The 21,220-nt window shown below is 39.3% G+C and overlaps 1 protein-coding gene across 1 annotated transcript in view; it reads left to right on the forward strand.

The window, feature by feature from the left end:
- Positions 1 to 21,220, forward strand: part of DOCK2 (dedicator of cytokinesis 2) — a 166,280-nt gene that overhangs the window by 40,810 nt on the left and 104,250 nt on the right. The window contains exons 24-26 of the mRNA XM_065690729.1: positions 2,822 to 2,892; positions 3,564 to 3,670; positions 15,171 to 15,319. Of these exons, the coding sequence (XP_065546801.1) occupies positions 2,822 to 2,892; positions 3,564 to 3,670; positions 15,171 to 15,319 (327 nt within the window). The remainder of the gene's footprint in view (positions 1 to 2,821; positions 2,893 to 3,563; positions 3,671 to 15,170; positions 15,320 to 21,220) is intronic.

Below are 21,220 nucleotides of genomic sequence, written 5' to 3' on the forward strand. Positions count from 1 at the left end.
TGGGTTTATCTCTAAGGTCTGAAGAACGCAGAGCATCTTGTACTGCTTCGTGGGAGATTTTTATGACTTCATTAAGGGCAGTGCTCACTTGTGTCCATAGCGCATCATTTGAAGTAATTACTGCAAATGAAACTTGGGACTTTAAAATAACGCAGGGGATATACTTGTTATTGTCCTGCAGTTGGTACTACAGATCTGCAGGGACGTGCCAGCTGTATCCTTCCAATTTCCCTCCTCCTAAGGGTATGGACTAGGGAATATGTGGGAAGAGAGACAGCACAATAGACAAAGTGTCACTGGATTACTCCCCAAAGTGTTTTGTGGCCTTCTCTTTTCTCATTTTATTTCACAATGTGAATTGGTGTAAAGGTGCTGCTATTATACAGTATCTTCTCATAGTATTTGATGTGTGAAGAGCAAGGAACACTACATTACTGAAGTAAAACTGGGTCTAGGTTATGTTTCTAGTCCACCACAGGTATTTGTAGAGGGGTTATAAATAGCTCTGATGTTTTACAGTCTTGGTTTGCTTTGCTTTTTTTTATTCAAACAACATAGAATTTTTTTCTCCAACCTATTTCAAGGAGCTGATAATGCCTAAGATCAGTAGGAGATACAATCTCTTTACTGAAGTGGCAACAGCTTCTAAACACTCCTTTGACTTTCCCAGGTTTGAACTGTGGGGATGAAATCTGCAGAGGAATGACTTTGTCTGAAAGCAACTTAAGCCAACATCGAGTCAGTCTGAAATACTCTATACAGCCTCACAGAAGCTCACAGCAACAAAAAGCTTTATGGTGTTTAAAAAGCCTAAATGAGAGCCAAAGCAAGTTGTGCTCTGATTGTGTTTATTCTAACCTCCCTACACCCAATAAAGAAGAAAGTTTTTATCAAGGAATTTGCTGTCATACAGATACAGAGGCTGCATGTGCTTCATCGGAAGCTTCCTGTTGAAAGCCTCATATTTGTTGAAAGTTTTGGTACAGAAGCACTGTGATGTTGGTAGCTATTGAGGAAGCAGTAGACACCTGCTCATTTAGCAACAAAACCAAAAGCTTGTGAAACCATCAGCACACTTAGATTTCAAATTGGTAACTGGAAAGAAAAGTACTTCTTCCTTGGTCTTTGCTGTTTCAGCTGTGTATTCATAGTAACGTTCTCCCACTGCTGATAAAATCTCAGGAAATGTAAATTCAAAGAGTTTGTTGGATGCTTTCTTGTGTTTTGTGGCTGAGATTCAATGACTTGTAGGCAGTGATGAAGCTGCAAGAAGCCATCTGAGGGCAATCAAGAGAGACTTCAGGGCCCTGGGGGGATTGGTTAAGGAATCCGGAGCACAAGCAGTGTTGGAGGGAATGATGTGGGAAGGAACAAGGAGCCAGCAGATCAATACCTGGCTCCAAGCCTGGTGTCACTGGCAGAATTTGTGGGTTTTCTGGTCATGAGTTAGTCTACGCAACACAGGGCCTGCTGGCAGGCAGCAGATGGAGTACAGCTGTCTCAGAGGGGGAAAAGGATCTTTGTGCAGGAATTAGCAGGGCTCATAGAATTAGCTTTAAGGTAAATTTGAAGGGGGTGAGGGATAAAACCAGGTTCACTAAAGATAAGCTTGATAAGCATGATACGATTGTGCAGCGTCTTTATGCAGATTTGAACTTCCATAAAAAGGATCTACTGAACATGACCTATTGCAATAGAAAGATGGGAGGGAGCTAATGTGCTACCAGATCTATATTAATCGGGCCAGGTTTTCCATTTTGAGTAATTCGGTAGTATTTTACAAAATATATTTGTAAAACCACAGAGTCAGTTTTTGCTTGGAATGTATTTAATGCAACTCTCAGCCAAGAGCTATGGCATATCCTCATGTATTCAAGAAATACAAGCTTGTTAGTTGGTTAAATCACAGGTCCTTTTGTGGATGTAAAAGTCATTGTAGACAGTTCTTATTATCTAAAGGATAAGTAGAGAAATAAGTGGACATCTGCCCAGCAACTATTATATATGTGTAATGCTTCTGCTTTTTATTGCAAGACTTTTCACATCTGTGCTTTCAAAAGGTATTATAAAGGCTGAATAGCTACAACAGAACTTTAGACAGAGTAATGCAAGCGAGTCTTTAAGGATTTTAGCCTTAACATCCTTAAGTTAGCCCAAAGTTTTTTTTTGTTTCTTACTTTTCTTTCTTTTTAAGGTTTTCATTATTCCATTACACTGTCAAAACACACCTCAGCAATCAATAGGATAAGCTAAACCACCAGGTAGTTTAGCTTCAGATGGCTGTTTAGGGGGATGATGCTGCATTTCATCTGTTCCAGAAAGAATAGGTTTGGGGCGGAGAGATGACTGTTATTCTGACTTGTGCCTCCTGCACGGCACATTCCTGAGATGGAATCAGTACTAAGTATGATCAAAAAGCTTCTGCTTTGATCGGTGCTTGGTTTACATATTTGCATCATAATGACAGTCTTAGTGGTCTGCAAAGAGAGTATGACCTACAAAAGAGGGTCTTAGCCCTTCCAGCCTTCTAAAAAGAAAATATGATCCACTTGGTACTATTGAATTGAATTGAACTGAATGGGATTTAATTGAATGCCTAAGTTCCTCTGTGTATCCCCAGCATAAGGGCCCTTGTGTGACTGTGTACTCCATCGTGAAAGAAATTAATATTCAAATGTGATGTAAAATGTCAGTCTGATGAAAGAACAAAATGATCCTTGCTTGTTTTGTGTGTATCTGTTTCAGTGGTGTGCTCTGTATTGTTACATGCTGTATATGCAGATAAACATACAAAATTAATACGATCTCTACATCAATTCAGGTTGCTGCCTTGAAGTACATACCATCAGTTCTTCATGATGTTGAAATGGTCTTTGATGCCAAATTACTGAGGTGAGCTGCTTCTGAGCATTTGGTACATGAATCACATGGTGTATATGATGCATGGCTGCTGTCAACAATGAATTCTTGGTGATCAGCTTGACTCCACAAAACTGTGTCGGTTTGTACTGATCAAGACAGTGGTGGAACACAGGGTGTATGTTTTTAACACAGAGTTCTTGCCTGACTCACATAATGAATGAATTTATTATGGCAGCCCAATATTTATTGAATAATTATTAGTGAGTTATTGAATATTTATTAGTGAATTAATTGCACAAGTGGAACAGTCTATCTCTTTTTCTCTCTCCCTGCCCTTCCCTTGAGTAAGTCCTAGTCCAGAAAACCAAAGCTGATTGTATCGGTTTGAAATAAGTATCTATCTTTATTTGTCAGAGCTCAATTGCCTCCTCCACACAAAAATATCTTTGTTCTATTGAAAAAATTGGAAAGTAATAAACATTTGTAAGCACAGCCAAAATCTAGTTCATCCTCATCTTGTTCCTCTTGAAAGTTTTCTTTCTAACCTGCTACTGATCAGTGTTCTTGATACGGTAAATAAATCTAAGCCTTAAAAAGAAATAAATGGTTAGAAAGATATGATCTTTTGCTTTTCCTGTCTTTATTAATACATGATGAATTAATCTATATGGTACTTATGACACTTTTCTTTTCTCATGCAGTCAGCTACTGTATGAATTTTATACTTGCATCCCACCAGTGAAACTGCAGAAGCAGAAGGTGCAGTCCATGAAGGAAATAGTGCGCAGCAACCTTTTTAAAAAACAAGGTAAATATAAAGTGCCTTTCAGGCCTCAAATGAAGAGGTGTGAAAATATTGACTGGCTTTTTGTGCAATTCATGTTTGAAATTGAGTGAAACAAATACTGAGAGGCTATGAATGCCAGAAGTCTGACCTCTGGAGAGGATTTTCCTCTTGAAGATGGCTATTGTGCAAAGCATGACTCCTAGCCTAGAACCAGGAGCCGGTGGGTCTCAGAGGAAGTTTTGTGTGTTTTTCCTATGCCATAATGGCTAGATGGATGAGCTGCATGTATCCTTTCAACCCTTTTGTAAGCTCTAAAGTGAAACCTTAAGAACACAGCTTTTGTTATATAAGGGCTCTGCCTGGGCAGAGCTAAAAAAGCCTGATTGTGCTGTAGTATAGCTCAGCTGCAGTGCAGCATTCCCAGTCACAGGAATTACAAGGTTTCTTAACCTTCTTCAGAACTTTGTGGCCTCCTTCACTGGCAGAAGTAACAAGTAGTACAGAAATGTCTTCATCGGCCTTGTGCTTAGTTTTCCTTCATTTTGTCATGGAAAGGAGTTGCTGCTAAAGGAATCCTAGCAGAGAAGTTCAGTTTTACGTGATTGACTTGATCTTTCCTGCTAAGTGCTCTGTCTCCTCTCTTGTGGACCAGATGGTTTGCTTCTCTCTCAGCATCTTACTGCTGTGTAGAAGATCTCCAGAACGTTGAAGGCACATAAGCTACTCAGATGTCCATTTTGTCAGATGTTCAGTTTCTGACAATTCATAGATCATTCTAGGAACTTGACAGTTTAACCATGGGTAGCAAATAGTACTGAGCATGAGTGCAGAGTAAGAGAGGATTGCTCTCATCTCATCCTTCTGTGTTGCCAGAAGGGTGTTGCAGTTCTAACTACCTAGGACAGATAGAAATTCAGCTGTACTTGAAGACCTGTGTTGCATTCTGTTGAGCCTGAAACATATATTGTAAGGTATAACAATAATTATCTGTGTCTGTTGAGTTTTGAGACCATTATAGATTTCCTGGACAAAAATCTAGAAAGTAAAATAGTTGGTTTTATTGCTTAGATTAAATTAGGTATATTTTAACCCATATTTGTATTAGTAATTTCAAGTGTCACTTTTTTCCTTTAACTATGTGTAGGACTCAAGGTTGCTTGAATCAGTGGAGCTTTCATAGCTATAGCTTGAATATCTGCAGACACTGATCCTCTATTAAGAGCAGAACCAAGCAGCTGATTTTCAAGCAGATCTAGTTCTGTATTCACATTTTTCGCTGTAGTTTATGTGTTTTACAAGTACTGTGTGACACATCATTGCATTGCCAGTTGCTTTTACTGCTATGGCTGTTAAGGTCAGAAGTGCCAGTCTTAATTTTATCTCTGCTTCTTGTGGTGAGTAGTATTTAGGCGAGAAGGAAAAATGTCCTGTCACAAAACTTAGAGGCTCCTGGGTTATAATAATGCACTCTGTTGAACTTCTGATCTTACTAGAATTCAGTCAGGTACTTTCACTATGCTTGATACTGAGAAATTAAGTCATGATATTGTTAACCAAGGAACATTCATTGAAAGTTTTACACTTCAGTATTTTCACAAAGTTACAGGACAAAACTGCTTCTTGCTGCAATTGTAGAGCTTATAATTTATACATTCCTGAACCTGACAATCTCCTTCTTGTTATTTTTCCCGTGGTGGGAGAAGAGGGCGCAAGCATAACTTTAACCACCCCCAGTGCAACCCAGTCAGGGTCAGATAGACTCTTGTATGTATATTTTCTTTTTCATGAGACCATTCCATTACAAAGTTGTCACGCCCGTGACAGTATGCCCAGCAAGCCATGTTACTTTTGCCTCAGTGGTGTTACCACAGTATCTGTTAAGGTGTTTAGTCACAGAGTTTCTATTTTGGGTGATGATCTTCATACCTTTCACCCAAGTCCTTTCACCACCACATTACTGAAGGCAGGAAGTCAACTTCGGCATAATCAGTGTTTTATATCTAACTGTAATTTAAGGGTTTTTTTTCTTATTATTTCTGTTTTCTTTTTGTATTACTCGATTTTAAACTTTGGGCTGCAATTGCTATAGCGAAACTCCAGAACACGTTTAAGTGGAGGCACTAAAAAGTAGGAAAAGTCCAATACACAATTAAATATTGTGCACACAATGAAGTATTGTGTACAGTCCTGGTGTTCTCAACATAAAAAGGACATGGAACTGCTGGAACAAGTCCAGAGGAGGCCACGAGGATGATCAGGGACTGGAGCACCTCCCGTATGAAGACAGGCTGAGGAAGTTGGGGCTGTTCAGCCTGGAGAAGAGAAGGCTGCGTGGGGACCTCATAGCAGCCTTCCAGTATCTGCAGGGGGCCTATAGGGATGCTGGGGAGGGACTCTTCATCAGGGACTGCAGTGACAGGACAAGGGGTAACGGGTTAAAACTTAAACAGGGGAAGTTTAGATTGGATATAAGGAGGAAATTCTTTCCCATTAGGGTGATGAGGCACTGGAATGGGTTGCCCAGGGAAGCTGTGAATGCTCCATCCCTGGCAGTGTTCAAGGCCAGGTTGGACAGAGCCTTGGGTGGCATGGTTTAGTGTGAGGTGTCCCTGCCCGTGGCAGGGGGGTTGGAATTGGATGATACAACTGGACTGGATGGTCCTTTCCAACCCAAACTATTCTATGATTCTAAGTACCTCTTACAGTAGTATAAAAGAATTTCTGTGCTGTGCGATTGCAATATTGCGCACAGTAAATAGCAAACAAGTAATTTTTCTTGTACATTATTGTGGTTTAAAATAGAAAATTCCAAAGATGTTTTCTGTTAAATACAATTGATTTTAAAATTAATTGGGTAGAAAACCAGCTGTGTGTGGAGGGTGTAGACAGTGCCTGATTCATTGCTTCATGCAAGGAGGGAGAAGGTAATTTACAAGAATGAAAGCTTATGTATTGCATAACTAAGTAAGATGCAGCATGATAATTAAGGTAAGATTGCCAGCAGTATCATTAACTAAAGTTCATATTTATCTGCAACAGGTTGGATTTTTTTCTGCCATGAATGTGGATTATATTTAACTGTATTGCTAATTACAGTCAAGTCTTTCCATTTGCATGTGTTTCAAATTATCCATCTTTCCTCCAGGCCTTAGTATTTGGTCTCTTTCTGTGTAGATCACTACAATTCCAGTGCAGTTAATTTGCCTCCAGTCCCAAAGGTATTGTCTTTATAATTCAATTGGATTTCACATACTGGTAATTTTTTTCCCCTGCCCATTGATGTTCACAGCGTTTGCTAAGGATGTGGACTTGTGAAAACATGAAAATGTGTTTAAAAAAAGAAAAAAAGCCAGTGAAACTTGGTTTTGAGAGACTTGAGGTTAAACTGAATGCATTGGTATGTATTCCCAGGCATTCCAAAGTTTTCACTGTAGACTGTCATGGGCTAGAGTGCTGTTGTCAGGTAGGATGCACAGGCCTGTTGACTGCTACTGTACGTGATCATTAGAAAGCCCACAGCACTACAGCACTTTCGGAAGCCTTTAAATTACATTGACAATTTTTTTTTGTTGAGGCATTGAGTTCTTGTTCCCATTCTCACGCGATAATACAGCTTAGAGGGGTTATGAGGTGACACTTTAGAGGGTTTAGGTGTTTGAGTAGCTGAATGTATCAAGACTGATGCTTTCAACTGCTTATGCACATTCACCATAACATTTAGGAGCATTCTAACAAGACATGTGAGTACACTCACAGGCATTTACATAGTGTTTGCCTTCTGACAATAGGTCCTTGATCAGAGGACAAGAAATCTTAAACTTTTCACACTTTCTTTTTAGATCATCTGATAATTCGTTATTTAAAAATAGCAGAGGGAAAGAAATTATCGTCTTGTCCTGTATAAGCACCCCAATGGGATTTCAGAGTGTCATTTATATATAAGAAACTTTCTCCTGGCATATATTCCTTTGTATAGTGGGATGTAACAGATTAATCTCTGCCTCTTGTGAAATTCCCTATTAAGCTACCAAAGAAAAATTTCACTAGAATTGTTTCATTTCTATGTAAAAATGCATTTTACATGAAAAATGCGTGGAAAATTACTTAAATCACTGTGGTTTTTCTTTTTTTTGGGAAACCTAATTGCCAAAATTCCCCGATCATTTCCCCATGCTTGAGAGATCACTTAATTAAGACATAGCTGTTTACATGCCATTTTTATCGTAGTTAGCGTTTCTGAGCTTGTGGTATTCGGAGCTAGATTTTTCTTCTAAGCTGGCATGAAATATCCACTGACATTATGCCAAAATTTGTATTCTAGTTAGCCTTGGGAGAATTGATTTTTATTGGTGTGAAATGAAAATAGAGTGTTTGAACAGACAATAAAGCGTGTTTGTATTCACACTGCTGCTTTTGTCTTGGTATTCTCTAGAGCTCCACTCCTGATTAGGAGTTCGTGCTGTAGCAGAACACTGTGGGATCTCCTCCAAAGGGTAGAAAATCTAAGTAGGTCAGACAGATGGTCACTGGCAGGGGTGGGAATGGAGTTTCAGTCTCTTGGCTCAAAATCCAGGTCCTCTGCTCACTGTGGCTGTAGACATAGCTACTGCATGTTCAGCATATGCAAACCACTTGCTGATTTTGGAAGAACAGCAGCAAGAGACATATGTTAGCAGCAGGGGTTAATTTGGCAGATGCCAGAAGAAATATTGAGACTATAGTAATTTTTTTCCCCCCTAACTGAGGAACTCTTCCTGTTACGCTACTGTTTAAAGAAGATAGGTACCTGCACACACCTGTAATGAGACTTCTTTCTAGAGGTTTGCATTTGGGACATGGGTCATGATCTGTCAGGAAATGCAGGCTTGTGTAGTATAATGCCAGTGTTGCACAAGGAGTAGGTTTGATTTCTTTGAAGAATCCAGCTGTAAATCCATGTTATAATTTTGGATACGTATGAGTCAGGGTCAACTAAGAAAATGTTAAATGGTGGAATGTAATCTGTGTCAAGCCTGCGTTCTCTCTTCTGTGTAACCCAGTTAAAGATGTAGAAACAAGTGTATTGTCTTTGCATTTAGGACTGTTAAAAGAGATTTAAAAAAAATAGAAAGAACATTGATTTCTGATAAAGCATCTTTCATTTTCATTCTTATTACCAGAATTGAGTTATAGATATTGATTTTATCCATTCTTGTAATCTTGACTTGTGTTTCTACTGATAGGAATTCTTAAAGTTTTACTTTCCATTTTCTGTTCTTGTTTGCCTGCATACTTTCAACACAGTTTCTCAACATGTTAGAACGTCTGAACACAGGAATTGTTAATGCATTAGCTACTGGAACAAAATAGGAAATACTCACTGTCCATGAATTCCTTTAAAACACCAAATCTTTCCTGTGAATTCATTCTTGAACTTTTTATTTAGCTTGGAGAAGAGTTTAAGAAACACTCTTCTGAGAGGAGGTTTGTTTTGTTTTATTTTCTCCTTCCTCCTTTTGTAATACGCAGTAGTGTTTTTAAGGATGTAATTCCTTTAATGCATCACTTTAACTCCTGTGTTCATTTTTTTTTCCCATTTCTATTCCTGCAGTATCTTAATACGGACAAGGAAGCCATATGCATACTTGTAGGTGTTTATCTGCATGTATTTGTGATGAACACATGTTCATCACAATGAGAAAGCCATTGCTTTCTGCTGTTTGTGGAGGAGTAGGTTCTCAGTATTGCTAGTGGTAGCTTTTTGTTAGATGTGATGGATTATGGCAATTATTTAGTCCCATTTTTTAGAGAAGCTTGATATATAGAAATGTGAATCAAGCTAGGTGGACTCGTTAGTTTTAACAATGGACTGAATGTGTGTAAAACTGTTGATGACTAGAAATAGGAAAGAGAGAACTAAGGTTTGTTACAGACATTGTAACAACGCTGTGTGTCAATTAAATGGAATGTGGAAACATGCAAATTGGGATTTAGTAATATAATCAGAACACAAGGCAAATTATGAAATCTGCTAGCAAGGAAATGCTGACAACCGTTCGTGGCAGGCTGTAATGGCTGCAAAAGGCACCGAATGCTTGAAGTGGTGGCGTAGCTACAGCAACAATAGTGTTAGATGTTGCTCTGGCTGCCTTTGAATACACGGCATTACTCAGCTCCTGTGAGGAGTGAAGAAACTAGAAGATATGCCTGGAAGTTTGGAAGTGGATGTATCCCGCAGTGTTATGACTGGGTCGCAGTGGTGTGCTGTGACCATTAACACTGTAGCTATTCTAATTTCACTTGCTTGGAGTGATCAGCAGCAAAGATGTATGGTGGCTTCAGAGGATCAACCATTGTGTTTCTGCTTCCTGTGTGAGTGCTAGGTTCCAGGAGACTAGAATTTGCATATAAAAGTGCTGCCAAAATGAGTAGGTGACTTATAGTACCTCTCCTTTCTCTGGCTCTCATCTAAGCTGTGAAATTCCAATTTACATTTAGAAATTAATAAAATAGATACGATTTAAAATTCATTACATTTGCACTCCCAGCAAAAATTAAATGGCAAATAACAAAGAGGGAAGACTTTGAATAGAAAGATGCCTGCCAGTTGTGGCTAGATGTTTGTGAAGGTGCGTGGTGCTTTATTTGAGCACTGGCTGCCATCAGAATTCTCTCCTCCTTGAAAGAATGTTGTTCACTGATTTTATTTTTAAGGCTTTGCTCTAAATCTGTATTCAGATGATACCTGTGTCCTTATTAATATGGCATTCTAGTTTTTAAGTGGGCATGAAGCCATCCTAACAGATGGATATGACTACAAGCATGCCAGGGAATCAAGAGTAGTGTTTCCTAAGGGAGGCAAAAGTGGTGTTAAATCTTTATTACCATTTTGGCTGCACATAAGAGGCAGTGAGGAATGAAGCCCGGCTGTGATCTTTGCTGAAGGAGACCCAAACGTCTTTTTTTTTAATGACATTATTAGGTTAATGATTTACCTGGTGCAGAAGAAATTGTTATCTTCTGAAGGAGAATAAGGTGAATGATGGGGTTCAAACCTCTCTTCCCCCTCTCCCCCTCCCCAACAATAACAACCAAACCCCAAACTGAAACATGTAACTGCTTAATCTTTTACCAGAGTGCATCTACCTGTCTTTACTCAGGAGTGTGCTGTCAGGGAACTTCTGAGAAGTGTGGTGGAATTTGGTGTTGATGAACACCTGGACCATGTGTCTCTTGGCAGACCTTGATGAAATAAATGCAAGGGGCTCAAACTGTATTTTGATGTTGTATGTGTTCAATACAGTTTGGAGCAGTACACATACTCACTCAGCTGTCAACCAACACTCCAAGTCCTTTCCTGCCAAACAGCTTTCCAGCCACTCTTCTCCAAGCCTTGGGTTGTTGTAGCCCAAGTGCATGCCCTGGCATTGAGCCTTGTTGAACCTCATACATTGAGCACAGCACATCGATCCAGCCTGTCCAAAACCCTCTGCAGAGCCTTCCTGTCCTTCAGCTGATCAACATTGCCAGCCAGTGTGGTGTCACCTGCAAACTTACGAAAGATGCACCCAGAAGTGAGTTCAGATCATCAAATACCAGAACTGCAAATTCTACTTCAGCTATTGATTTTCTCGGTTACTGCCTTCCATGAGGTTTTTTATTCCCTTTCCTTAGCCAATGTGTTGTTGATAGTCAAATGAGCACTTAGCTCATTTTCCTTACTTAATTTGTGCAATGATACCCTCATATCTGAGTTTATATGCCCATTCAGTAAACATTCATTTTTCCTACGTAGCAGAGCATTTTCAGATTTTGTATAATCTAGTGAAATGATTTTAGCAGGGTTTTGAAGAAGAGAAAAGCATGAATGCACTTTCGTGTTAATATTGCAGGCTCAGGCTGAGGCCAGGTATTGTTTGCTACAAATGCTGTCAGTTTTCAGGAACTTTGATTGTTCATGAGAACAGGATGGAATTGCATCCTCATGTGGGGTGTCTCATAAAACCTAGTTAATTTACCTTTTTGAAGACTATGTCTTTTGTTTCTGAATAATGTCCTGGAAATACATTAGCCAAGTTCTTTACTCCACACAAAATTAAGGAACTCTGTGTTGGCCCAAGTAAAAAGCTGAGTTTGTTTAACGGACAGTCACAGCATCCGGGCATGTAGCCTTAATGCAAACCAAAATAATTAACACAAAAAGGCAGTTTCATAATGAAAATATGTTGAACAATTTCCCCGTTATTTACCATTGCAGGGTTTGTTTTTTGTCAGGAACACTGTAGCTAAGGCTGGTAAAACAACTTCTGAATTTCCATGGAGTTTGACACTTCAACATTGCTCACATCTGAAAATGCACTGTAAATAATTGATCAGCTGCCTCTGTTAAGTCCTTTTAATAGATTCTGTATGTATCAAATATGGCTCCAATTTTAATTTATAATGTAAAGTACAACTGGGAGTAATGAAGCTTGAAGAGCAATTAGCTCATAAAACTGGAGGAAATCCATTGTACCTTCTGCCTCAGCAGTCCTCTCAGTGCTGCAGGAATGATTAAGAAGCAGGAGTGGTTTTATGCCAAACAAACAGTATGTCAAAGGCCTTTCTGTTCGGTTATTTTTTTACGCGAAATACACGTGTTTGTGCGGTTTTTAGGTGTTGGACAACAGAGGGCGTTTTGCATTCTCTGGACTTGGTCCAGCTGTGTTTTGAAAACCTCCAAGGGCAGAATCTGTGGAAGCTGTTCGTTCTGCTGCCTGGCCCTCGTGAGAAAGAAGTTTTTCCTTATATCCAGCTGTTTCAGTTGTGAGTCCAATTTTTATTAGGTCCACTTTTTAATATGCCAAATGAGTGCCATCTTTCAGTAGCAGACCGGAAATCACTGCAGTCCCATTTTAATTCCCTTTGCAACTTCGTAAGCAAGTTCCTTGCATGCGTCTCACCGAGGTATCATACATCTGCCTCGGCAGCATATGGACTGCAGGGGGAAGTTACAAGTCTGGCAGATAACAGTCCAACTGTGCCGCGGGAATGAAGCAGTCATTGCTGTGTTAGAGAAGTGGGTGTTCATACTAGTACGTTTAGCAGGGGTTTACACTAATAGGCTTAGGGTCTTTCTTATAACCGTCATGAAATGAACTTAGTTAGCAATAAATATTATATACAAAGGAAAAAAATACCTTCAGTATTTTTGTAGTGGTGAGAACCTTGATAAATGAACTTGTCTTGCTATGAATTGTTTCCCCCCTGAAGAGCCCTGGGCTGTTGAAGGACAGTTTCCACAGATTGCTGTGAAACCAGGATGCAAGCTTGTGTTTCAGCTTTTTCACAAGTAGGTCCGTAATAATCTAAGTTACAACTTGTGCTTATTTATTTCCTGAATAGATCGGCCCTTTCTTTATTAAAAAAAAAAAAAAGCAACCAAAAAAGCCCACCCCCCCAGACAAACACAAACCTATCACATTCCAGTCAGCTTTAAAGGTACTGCATGTACCTTTTGACATTGCTTATCATGTTTCTTTGATGATGTTTTTGGTCAAGCAGCTAATGGCACTGCAGTTGTTGCATTTAGAGTTAATAGAGGTGGCTCATGTGAGCAAATCAAGACAGAATTTGCTAATTACGAAATTACAGCTCAGTTTCAGAAACGTGTAGAATGTTGAGTGTCTGCAGGTGGTGATGAGGAATCTATTGGCATCGGTGACTTGGAGGCAGTTTGTCTGCAGGGACATAAATCCGCACTGGAGTACTTTAGAAGTGTTAGTGTGCTCAGTTAAGTGCTTTGTAATTGCATCTGTTTGGTTTCTGGATCAGAGGTGTTGTCTGTGTCCTGCAGTAAGTGCAGGAAGCTTGTCTAAGTGCGGAATTGGTCACATAAATGAGCTGTAAGTGGTGTGAAATTCCTTTCTATGCTGCTCATTGAATAGGGCTTGTGTTGATATGTGTTCTTTAACTGCTGCAGTACTGGGCAGTTTGTAATTTAGTCAGATTGCTCTTGCAGCTTCGAACAAGGGGTATATTAAAATCAGGTAAGTAGTGTTTATTCATGTTGTGGCATTACCAGGAGCAGAGGTTCTTTCTGAGGCAAGATACTGTGCTGCTCCTTAGACCTGATTAAAAGCTGCTGGCTTTATATGGCTTGGAGCTTGTTATTTGAAATAAGAATAATCTGCATGGACAGCTTCTGCTGATTCCCCTGCAATGTACAGAAACTTATAATCTACTTCCTTTTGTTCCTCTCTCTTTCTTTCTTACCCTTCTGTCTTTCTCTACTAGCACCCATATTTTGGGGGGATTCTGAGCCTGTCTTGTTTTACATCACAGTGGGTAGAGTTTCACTAAGGCTCACCCTTCGCTGGCTTATCAGTGAGTACACTCCATGTCCAGGAGATGTGTTCTTAATAATTGTTTAAAAAACAATAAGACACGGTCTAACTGTTCGCAGCAATGAAAGTTTTCTAGTTTTGTTCTGTTGTTTTCGGAAGCTGTGATACGTGGGGCTGATAGAAATTAGGATCCAATCGCTGCTATAAAGATTTTTCAAAGGGTTAATACAGACAAGAATTTAAAGCACTGGAAGATCAGTTGAGTGGAAGTAAGTAGGAACTGCAGCTCACTGTCAGCGTGTAGAATGCTTCTTTAGTTCTGTACAGATTTGATTCTGAGGTAGAACCTTTGAAGCTCTGTTCAGCTCTGTCTTCTTCCCAGGTTATTTTTGTAACTATAACAAATCTTTGAAGCATCTGCTCAGCATTACACACCGTTGTGCTGTACCCTCTTTAATTACATATCACTGTATGAGCAAGTTGCTACTTAAATCACTTGGTGACATGTAGCAATTATATTAGGCAAAACCCTGGAAGGTTTATTCTTTGGTAGGTAGTGCCTTCAGTGGAGTTACTTCAGTTTTGTATCTTGTCCTCTTGACATTTCCTATGCACATCTCTGTCCTAAAAAGTTCATGTTCATGTCATGGCAGGGGGGTTGGAACTAGATGATCTTGAGGTCCTTTCCAACCCTAACTATTCTATGATTCTATGTGAGATGCAATGCTTGCTCTTTGTGTCAGCTTCCTTAAATAAGGATAAATGCATGCGTAGGTTGCTTTTTATTAGTCGTTTCCTTGTCTGTGTTCTTACAAGGTATGTTTCAAAATGATGCACATAGAACAATTCTGTTGGTGTTTGTGTCTTATTTTCAGAAAGTATAATTTTATGTTTATGGTATTTTTCTTATGTTAAAATATTTCCACTACTTAGCTATAGCTATTTCCAGGTGCTTTGTATGTAAGGTGGAAAACTTGTTCCTAAGTGTCCGGGACAAGTATCATTATCAGGGTTGGTTTTTTTCTATGTGAGAAGTACTGTTGGCTTACAAAATTATCACATAAGTTTAAGAGTATCCCTGAAGCATAATTGGAAAATCAACAGTTCCGCATTGGAGAGGACTGTGGCTGTTCAAGCATGTTGTGCTTGACTGTTTGGAGGAGGATTTATTTGTAAGTAGTATTTGATTGACATTAAGATAATTTGTTCTCTTTCAGAATGCAGGGACATTCTGCTTCCTGTGATTACAAAAGAGCTGAAGGAATTACTGGAACAAAAAGATGATCAGCAGCTCCAGGCCCAAGAGAAGAAATACTGTGTTGAATTACTCAATAGCATCTTGGAGGTTCTGAGCTGTCAAGACCCTGTAAGTATTGATGATACAGATGGTCCAAGGCTGTGGTAAGCCTGAGCTGATGAGGTAGTAAATTATTGATGCTGATGAATCTCATTTAAATTTTTAATACAAGTCAGTGGCAAATTGAACTTTCCTCGTATTATTCATGAATTTAAGTTAAAGGGCAGTTGAGCTATTAGAGGAGAAGTACTGAAATCTATGCTGTCTCTTCTTATTTCACTATTACTTGTTCTTTAAATAGTCAGCTGCTATAAGTCACTGTAGTATTAAATGCAGTGAGGCTGCAATGTTTTGCCTAGCAGAGGATTAGACACTTCTAGTTTTCAGTAGTAAAGTTCAATGGAACTCATTATGTCATGAAAACTGCTGAGAATTTAAAACACACTCAAACCACCAGTAATTCATCTTGAAGAGATGATGCAGATTTCTCTTGAGTGCAACACTGCAGTTTATTTTTGAACTAAAGGGGAAAATCTTGCTTCAAGAATATACACTTTTGACTTGCACTGGGACGTACTTTCTATCCCATCCTTGTGCAGGTGAATGGAAAAGGTTCACTGTATGACCACATTATTATAATAATACAATTCAGGTGATCTCCTTTGCATACCTTTATTTAAGGTGATGTAGATAAAGAGAACTGTTTTGCTAATAACCAAACTGGTTTTTGAAGGACTGCAGTGGAACCTTAAAGTTAAAGCAGTTTCTATTGAACAATTAATTTCCTGCATCTTTCGGTGACTTCCTAAGAAAACAGATGATTTGACCTCCTGGAGAACAAGACTTGGGGCATTAGTGGCAGACTCACCTCACAATATTAATTAGAAACCTCACTCTGTTTTGAAAACGCTGGCATCTTGTCTGTATTTCCTCCGGTTTCCCATCCCAGTAGATAAATCTGTGTTTGGATCAGTATTTCAAACCTTTTGTCAACTTAACTTTGATATTTTTGCATTGGATTTATCCCGTGAAAATCACCAGAAGCAGACAGAAAAAGACAAAGGACAGAAAAGAAACGGCAGTGGTTGGGCTGTGTTTGTGTGCTCAAATTTTATATCGTGAGGTAATCTTTGAAGCTGTTACAAACATTTTGAAGAACATGTTTTCTTTGTCAAAGAAAAAGGTATTGCAGCATTATCTCTACTGCTTTTCTGTAGTCTTTTGTCCTACGCTGTTTAGGGAGTGGGAACATGTGAATGATCAGATCCTTGTCTTCGAACCCAGCTGTCTAGGTGTTGGGTTCTGCAGGTAGCAGGTGCATTAAGAGCACGGGTTTATGTTAAGGGCATGATTTTGATAAATAGTCTCTCTTTGTTAGGCATCTGGGCAAGATGCTTATGTTGTATTTTAAATTGCCTCTACAGCAAACAACTTTTGCACCTGGATGCCATTGTTTTGACTGAATCATGTCCAAAATTAGATTTATAGCTTTGCGACTGGGTGCTTTCAGCACCTGTGAAATGCAGTTGAAGCTCAGAACTGCAAGTGAATCGTTGACGAAGGTCATGGTGAAATCCGTGACTTCTTGTTTCTGTTTTAATTAAAAACACTTCCCTTTCCCCCCTTCACAGCATCTTTGATGCATGCAGTCTGACAGCCCTTCATAAGATGACTTTGTCTCTAATCTGATATATATGTTATCGTTTAATATTCACTGTATTAGAACAAGGTTTTATTTATAGTGCTTACACTATAAAATATAATGGCAAACTTTGACATGGAACCTGAAATAAGCTATTGGTTGAGACTGCACATGGAATTGAGATGTGTAATCCTTTCCTGTCTCGTGCAGAAGTCGGGAATTGGCAGCAGCTGCATTTTGAGCTGTTGATTCTATTCGCAAACGAGTCTCGAAGCATTTTAGAGTTGCCAGAAATTTGTCAAGTGTTTGCTGAAGTTACGGTTGATCTTAAGACTTTATCAGAAGAGTACTCCAAAGGAACTCTGGGAACCTGCATGTTCTTTAAGGCCGGTTAGCTTATGTTCTTCTGCAGGCAGTTTTCAGTCAGCACAATGCATTATGAACTATGTGTTTAAAAAATCCACCCCAAACATGTTTCTCCTTTTATGTATGCTCTTTTTTTCTGCATATGTCAGGGAAAAACACAAAGTTGTCGAACTGGCTGCGTAAGAGCACGAGCATAATGGATCTGTGTGGTATAACATTAGCTTTCTTTGTAGCAGCTCCTGTGGTGCTGTGGTTTAGGTTTGTGACAAACCAGTGTTGATAACACATGAATGAAAACTTTAATTACTGCTCAGCTGTGCTTGCACAGTGTGGGTACCTTCTCTGTTCCTCACTGTGCCCCATGCTGGGGAGTAGGCTGGATTCAGGCAAGAGTTTGGGAGGGGACACAGCTGGCATGGCTGAAATGAGCTGACCGAAGTGGTATTTCCAGATGGAAATCTCAAGTACAGGTTGTGTGATCTTATCGTTCTGAAGGAGACCGTCTGTCACTGTCCAAATAAATGAGACCACTATCATAATCATGGCTGACACCAAGATAATTAAGTCATTTGAATTTTTGTCCCAACCCTGTGGAAGCTTAAATGGAACATGAAAGCTTAATCAAACCCTAGCTACTATTACTCTGTGCTGGCATTTTTACACAGAGTGAAATTTTGCTTGGTTTGGATTTTCTATGAAGTTATTTCTGTACCAATGTGTGCATCCATCCCATCAATGAATCTGAAGGCATTTGAGTTCTGTGAGGGAACTTTCTACTGCTGACCTGCATATATCACATATGAGCTCTGTTTCTTTCATGCCTTGGTAAGGCATACGTTTGTGGTGACCATATTCCATTAAATGAAATAATACAATCCATGTTTTCCAAGGGAGGATTTATATGTAGTACATGTTGTTAATTTACCTCCTGAAAAGTCTTATGTTTAAACAAATGAACTGCAGCCGAATGGTGGGGGTTCCAGGTTTCACTAAAACATATATGTTATTCTTGTGAATTGTGGTCTGCATACAAGATGTATGTTACAGTGGGTTGCTAGACTGACGTTTAGAAACAGTTAAAATGAAAGTTGAAATCTTGTGTATAGACAACGTGTGAAACACTTTTTATGTTAGCTATGTCAGTATTGAATGCCTGATTGTTCCCTAGCTTATCAAAAAGAAAGGTAGACTCGGTTTCATAAAGAAACCATTCTCATGGATTTGCTAGACTTCTCTGCAAATTCAAAGGCTTAGCAGAAAATGACCTTTGCATGCTTGAGTGTATATTAGATGTTTATCCAGGAAAGGTGTGTTATGTGCTTCTAGTGAATTCAGGGGCAGGGTAATGGTATAAATGTGTTGTACTTCAGGTTGCTTTACCTTTCTCTACTGCTCTGTTAAATGGTAGCTGGATAAAATCGCACGTGGCAGGTGGCTTGCCATATGTTCCCTGCTGGCCTAGGGTGCATTCTTCCAACAGCCAAAAACACTGGTTTGAAAGAAAATGCTAAATTTTGACTTGATGCATTTGGGTACACTTCACAGCAAATCTTGACAGTATTTAATAAATGCAATGCTCTAGAATAAGGGAGAGCAAACAGCTTTCAGACAGGAGGACGCAATCATAAAGTGTATTGCTATAGTTGAAGTATAAGAAGAATATACTAGAAAAGCTTAGAAAAGGGAAAGGAAAAAACAAAACCAACAGAAACCAGAAAAGCTGCTGAGACCTCTGTAAATAAACCAGTATTCATCAAGAGTGTGCTCTGAAGAGATATCAAAACCTTACCCAGAGTGTAGCAGCTGATTATTTCCTGAAAGTTGCAGTTGACATTGCAGTATTGCTAGTGAATATGGAAAGCATTCAAATGCAAAGAACAAATAAGATGCCTTTCACAAAAGAAACACAAAATACTGCTGAAAAACACAAGCATCTGGAGCAGGCAGATGGATTTCAGTTCAAGTCTACCAAACAGTTCCATGGCTCTACATCCATGCTCAACATTGCAGTTTCTTCTGTTTTTCACTGTGTAAACTTTCTCTGTGAAGTAGAGAATGTCTGAATCTGATAAGATCAATACCTGGATGCAAAGCATTTTTTTACCAGCGTTTTTCACCAATATTTCCAGTAGCAGGGTCACATTTGACTATGTGTTGCATTTCATGTCCTGAAGGCAATAGATGAGAGAGGTCTTCTGTATATTTTCTAGTCCAAGAAATTATGCTATTTTGAGCATCTTGGTGTCATTTTTCCTTCCTATGGTTAGCTCATCTTTTTTGACGTGCTTTTTCCCCTCTACTTCACACTGTCAACATCCGTCTGCTTGTCCTTTTTTCTGACTTCTTGTGAGATGCCATTTCCCTCTGAATATCTTTCATATTACACTCTGCCCCTTGTTCTTAGTTTCAAGCTGGGTGCAGTAACTACTACACTGTACGGTGAAACACTAGTAAGGAATCTGTGATGCAGTTCAATGTGCCTGTTGTGCATTAATAGCCTTGCAAAGAGAAATACTCGAGGTGGTAAGAGTGACTTGTGTAGCCCCTTATTCTGATCAAATTTATAGTGTTTTACAAGGGATGTTTCAAATAATTTTCTTTCTAGCAGTATAGTTAGCACCCCAGAAATGAAAAGCCTGTGCAGATACTCTAGCGCCAGGGGCAGCTGTTCTTCAACTACAAGCAGTGGCAAGGCTAGATCTTCCTTTTTGTACTGCGAGGCCACTCATCAAAAGAACTAGCATACTCCGCTTCTGCAACACAGAGGCTGTAAGGTTCTGGTTGTTGCTCTCTGAATGAGGATTTTCTTTCTGATCACAACTTTGCATAAGCCTGAAAAATTTGCTTTGCTATGTGAGATAGTGCAGTTCTGTTTTATTGGAAGGTTTTTCAGGGAATTAACAAAAAATGAAGGGAAAACTATAGAGTATTTGGTTCATGATTCAAGTTGATCGGGGAGAGATGCACTGTAGGGATTTACTTTTGCTTTCACTGTTATTTCCAGCAGATTTAATATACAAGTGTCAATGAACTGTATGGGTTTCATATTATTTGATTGGCATAAATCTTTAAACTCATCGTGTGTGTATTGGGAAGCAGAGGAGATGGAAGAGAAATCAGCTTTGGGACAGCAGTCCAATAAAGGTGTGCTCTCTACAGCAACTGTCAGGTGTAGTCTTTTTATAGATATTGGACTATACCTAAGAAATTTAAATTCAAGAAAGAAAACACAAACCACAACCTGATTATTCTGAGAATACATTGCTCATTTATAGAATATAGTGACTTTTGAAGTGCTGCGACAGGAGAGAACATCATTTAAGCTTACTCTTAGTCCAAGGGCAAAGTAGGACTAAATGATGATAGCAAATAAATGGCTCGATAGGAGGATGATCTCTGTTCCAAAGGTTGCTGGCCTGATCTGAGTTAATCTAAACAGGAATGAGAAAACGGATGATGCTGGGTGTTTCAGAGGAGAAACAGAGTCAGAAGCAGTTTCTCCCGGCATTGTACTGGGGCTCAGTCACCTCAAAAACTTCTAACAAATCACCGTGGCTCTGTGACTGCGATGCTCTCTCCATGTCACTGTTTGTGACATTAAAAAGGTGCCTTGTTCACTGTAAGCTACTTTTATTTTTCTCTCAGAAATGCGTTTAGAATTTCCTTTCTTTGGCTGTTGCAAGCTAATTTCCAAAGTTGTCTAGTCGGTGAAGGTGATGAATGTTAAGGTTATACTCCTCTGCTGAATGTTTTAAAGGAATCAGATGTCCTTTTGCAGCAACATGACCAGTACTTTGGCAAAGGGGCCAGAGAGCAAACCATCTTTAGTTTGCTCCCTCACACAGCTGCAAAGTGAAATGAAGATAGCTTTGTCCTGGAATAATGATATGCTTTGTGACTGCAAGCTAAGAATATTACTGAGCTTCAGACCCCCCTGAGGCCCATTGACCAATGTGGAGAAC

Source organism: Lathamus discolor, chromosome 10 (genome assembly GCF_037157495.1).
Source record: "Lathamus discolor isolate bLatDis1 chromosome 10, bLatDis1.hap1, whole genome shotgun sequence".
Taxonomy (NCBI): Eukaryota; Metazoa; Chordata; class Aves; order Psittaciformes; family Psittacidae; genus Lathamus; species Lathamus discolor.